The sequence below is a fragment of the Trifolium pratense genome, linkage group LG1 (assembly GCF_020283565.1).
Source record: "Trifolium pratense cultivar HEN17-A07 linkage group LG1, ARS_RC_1.1, whole genome shotgun sequence".
NCBI lineage: Eukaryota > Viridiplantae > Streptophyta > Magnoliopsida > Fabales > Fabaceae > Trifolium > Trifolium pratense.
The window spans coordinates 26,641,526-26,645,684 of record NC_060059.1 but is presented as its reverse complement, the minus strand read 5'-3'; the positions used below and the strand labels follow the sequence as shown (position 1 = coordinate 26,645,684).

The following is a 4,159-nucleotide window of genomic DNA, read 5'->3' as shown; positions in this document are numbered from 1 at the left end:
ATAAAAACAGCATCCCTGAATCAGTAAGTAGTAGCAGTGTCCGCAAATACCAAATAAATCTCGGTCCGATTAAGGTTACAACAGCAGCAACCACCTCCGAACAAAACAAAAGAAACCACAACAATGGGAACAAGAAAGAGACTCGTCTCTTCTTCAACCTCAGAACCTTCTTCATCTTCCAATCCTCAACAAACAACACAACCCAACAATCCTCAACAACAGCAACAATCCCCAGACCCACCAATTGCACCTCCCAAATGGGGTTTTCTTTTAAAGCTATCTCTCTTTTCTATTCCTTACTTTTACCTTATTTACTTCCATTTCTCTATCGATTCAGAGCTTCGAAGATCCATCATCATCAATGCTGGATTGAGTCTTGCAGGTTTCTTTGTTACCGTTAGAATGATCCCTGTTGCTTCTAGATACGTTCTCAAACGAAATCTATTTGGATATGATATTAACAAGAAGGGTACTCTTCAGGGAAATGTTAAAGTGTGAGTCTTTCTGCAATTTCTAATCTTTTTCTTCTATTTTTATATTAATTAACTAACTGGGTATGCCTTAGAAGTTGCTTTTAAGATCTGGGTCTTAACCAAATCATGATTTGTTGTGGTGTACGTATATATACCTTTGATTTGTTAATTAATGGCTAAGTTTACTTACTTTATACTCTAAAGTGAATTGCTCGCTTTAGAGATGTATTGAGAATTCAGCATTTGGTTGGAGTTAGGTTCATTTTAGGATCAAAATTCTAGTTTGATATTTATACATATTTTCTCTTTTCTAATATGCACATGTTTGTTTAGTTTAGACCTAGGTAAGTTTTGGTAGTTGCTCTTCTCGCCCATGAATCGCTTATAATCCCCCCATACACCGAGAGATATGTTATGAATCATGGAATCGAAGGGATAAAGATCATAGATGTCGGCAAGATAGAGTGCATAAGAGTATTCATGAGGAAAATACCCATAAGAATTCATATTGAATGAATGTAGATTGATAAAAGAACGAGTAAAATGTACAATTGAGTAGCTTATTTATAGAACTACTTGGAGTAACTACCGCACTAACTAACTTTCTAATCCACTAACCAACTTGGTATCCTATCAACTAACTCTAGTTGATTAACTATACAGTAATAAGATATCTTTTGGTAGTGTATTTTTCTGTGCGAGCAATGCACAGGGAGAAGAGCAATCACCATAAGTTTTTGTGTATAAACTATTTTAATAACAAAAGTTAAAACAAAGTTATACTGTTTTCATATAAACTGTATGTTGTTTTCATAAGATATCTTGGAGAGCTTGTGGAAATAAGCTGAAACATGTGGAATATAGAGATTGAAATGCTCGGGTGTACTGTCGAAGAATAACTCATTAGGTCAAACTATTAAATTGAAGAGGGTAAGCGTAATATTATTAATCCTCATAAGTAAAAGTTACAAAATTGCACGGAAAATGTTCAATTAGAGAACAAACCTTTAGATAGGGTTTATTTGGTTTATGTATGTCATGCAGGTATACGAAAAACTCTAATACAACAAAAACCAAGCCTTTATCCCACTAAGCGGGGTTGGCTAAATAATTTCTATTCAGCTAAATAAATTTTTTAGTACTAAGTTCTAACTACGCTAAGTTTTCCTATGCAGACCTGAGTCATTGGGTATAGTTGTTGGTATTGTCTTCTTGGTTGTGGCAATCTTATTTCAGTATTTCAACTTCACAGCCGATTCCAATGTAAGTTTGTGTGTGTATTGTAAGTTACAAGTATGGTAGTCTGACTATTCAGCAACATGGTTTTAAATTGTGAATGCCATTATGCTGCGAACTTTTACATTGCGGCAAAATGCAGCCGATGCCATTGAAATTGCAGTTGTGTTGTCATTTCAGAGACCTCAAAATTCTTCATATTACAACCGCAATTGCAGTTGTGCATCACAATTCAAAACCATGATTAGTAGTACTAATATCTTGGGGATGACATCAATAGAATAATGGAGAATCTAAAAATATCAGCAATTGTGATTTTGCAGTGGCTTGTTGAGTACAATGCTGCTTTAGCATGCGTCTGTTTCATGACATTGCTTGGATTTGTCGACGATGTCCTTGATGTCCCTTGGAGAGTGTGAGTAATAGTATACAAGTTTTCATTATTTTCTTCCACGATGAGTACAGTCAACTAATGTTAGAATAGTTTCTTTTTTTGATTTTATGTCAATGTAAAAGAACAGAAAATTAGTACTACCATCAATTGCTGCGCTACCTTTGTTAATGGCATATGCGGGACACACAACTATAGTTATACCAAAACCACTTGTACCACATATTGGCATAGAGATTTTGGATCTTGGTGAGCTTTCAACTCCTTTATGCAAATGACACTTGAAGATACTAATTACGGTAAAATCTCACTATCTTGACTTTTTTGGTATGAGGCAGGATGGATATATAAACTATATATGGGGCTATTGGCCGTTTTCTGCACAAATTCGATCAATATACATGCTGGATTAAACGGACTTGAAGTTGGACAGACAGTGGTTATCACATATGCTGTAAGTTGAAAAGCTTGTAAAAGTAAATTCAATATACTTTGATCATAGACATTGATTCATGCTGTGTGTTTTTGCAGATTCTGATACACAATATTATGCAAATTGGAGCATCAACAGATCCTGAATATAAGCTAGCACACGCATTCTCGATTTACTTAGTGCAGCCGCTGCTAGCTACTTCTTTGGCTTTACTTTCGTACAATTGGTATTTAATCGTGTACTATCTCATTTAATCTTATTTTCACATGACTGAGAGTAGTTCACTGACAGTCTGTTGTTGTTCTCGTTCTAGGTATCCGTCTTCAGTTTTTGTTGGTGATACGTATACATACTTTGCAGGGATGACTATGGCTGTGGTTGGTATTTTAGGCCATTTTAGGTATATACCCTTGCTTTATCCGACAAAAATATTAATTTGGCTAACCAATTTTATGTGTGTTTTCAGTGCTTATCGAGTTAAAACTTGTGAATCAATTTTCTAGTTTCTGGTCTCCCATGAATTTTTCCATTTTTTCTTTGATAAGTGCTTTTGCAGCATTTTTTCTATGATAAGAAAATCATTCGTTGCCGTGTAATAATTTCTCTTTGAATTTTTTGCTTCAGTGAAACACTCTTGATATTCTTCCTACCTCAAGTTTTGAACTTTCTCTTGTCACTACCCCAGGTTTGACTCTTAACAGAATCTATCATTTTCCATTTACAAATTAAAACTCCTCTGATTACATTATCTGACAAAGAATGCATTTTTCTCCAGCTTTCTGGCTACATTCCATGCCCACGTCATCGTCTGCCAAGGTAGGCTTCACATGAATGTAACCTAGTGTTGCTTTAATGCATCTATGATATACGCCCTCCGGTATCATATATAAGCAAATATTCATTTTTTAGGTTCATTGAATAACTGATGTATCTAGTAATATGAATCAAATACATGAGTTATTCAATGAACCTGAAAAAGGAATCTTTTCTCATATATGAGACCAAAAGGCGCGCACTTGTTTGGTTGGAACCTCATGTGTCATCCACTGTTTCAGGTTTGACCCTCAAACTGGACTATTGACCGGAACAAATGACGGAACACTCGTTAACTTCTTTCTAAGAAATTTAGGCCCGAAATCCGAAAAGTCACTATGTATATATCTTCTCATTTTCCAGGTGATTCTCTTTCTGTTTATTTTCTTTTACCTTTTTGGTTTGCAATTTGACTAATTTCTAAATTGAACTTATATTCTTTCTTTTTTGTTTTGTTTTGGATAGGGTATTGCATGCTGTTTCTGTTTCCTGCTGAGGTATTTACTTGCTGGTTGGTACAAATGAAAAACTAAGCTGATAAATTAAGATATGGATCATGAGAATCACTTGAGATTGAGAGGCTGAATTGTTGTATAATCATTTTTGTAGGAAAATCATTTTTAGTGTAATTCAATATAGGAATTTCTTTTGTTACTTGAATGTTGCATGATGCTAATTATCACAGCTTCAACAAATACACACGCATCTGAACATGTCAAGAGTTAACTTCAAATTTATATGATTATAAGTCTTGTAATAGCCAGTATTGTTTACTTTGAAGTAAAACCATATTATAGCTCTTTGTTTAATCCA

At 34.6% G+C, this 4,159-nt stretch overlaps 1 protein-coding gene across 1 annotated transcript; it reads left to right on the top strand.

Moving 5' to 3' along the window:
- Positions 1 to 4,159, top strand: LOC123902241 (UDP-N-acetylglucosamine--dolichyl-phosphate N-acetylglucosaminephosphotransferase-like). The gene is made up of 11 exons (XM_045951911.1): positions 1 to 494; positions 1,649 to 1,736; positions 2,033 to 2,124; positions 2,231 to 2,349; positions 2,439 to 2,554; positions 2,632 to 2,759; positions 2,847 to 2,933; positions 3,158 to 3,218; positions 3,309 to 3,349; positions 3,589 to 3,709; positions 3,812 to 4,159. Exons 1-11 carry the CDS (start codon positions 124 to 126, stop codon positions 3,869 to 3,871), a joined length of 1,284 nt encoding a protein of 427 aa, XP_045807867.1. The 5' UTR covers positions 1 to 123; the 3' UTR covers positions 3,872 to 4,159.

Coding starts and splice junctions, on each gene's coding strand:
- LOC123902241 (XM_045951911.1), top strand. CDS start 124: ATGGGAACAAGAAAGAGACTCGTCTCTTCTTCAACCTCAGAACCTTCT. Junction 2,934..3,157: donor GGTATTTTAGGCCATTTTAG/GTATATACCCTT, acceptor TTTTTGCTTCAG/TGAAACACTCTTGATATTCT. Junction 3,710..3,811: donor TATATCTTCTCATTTTCCAG/GTGATTCTCTTT, acceptor TGTTTTGGATAG/GGTATTGCATGCTGTTTCTG.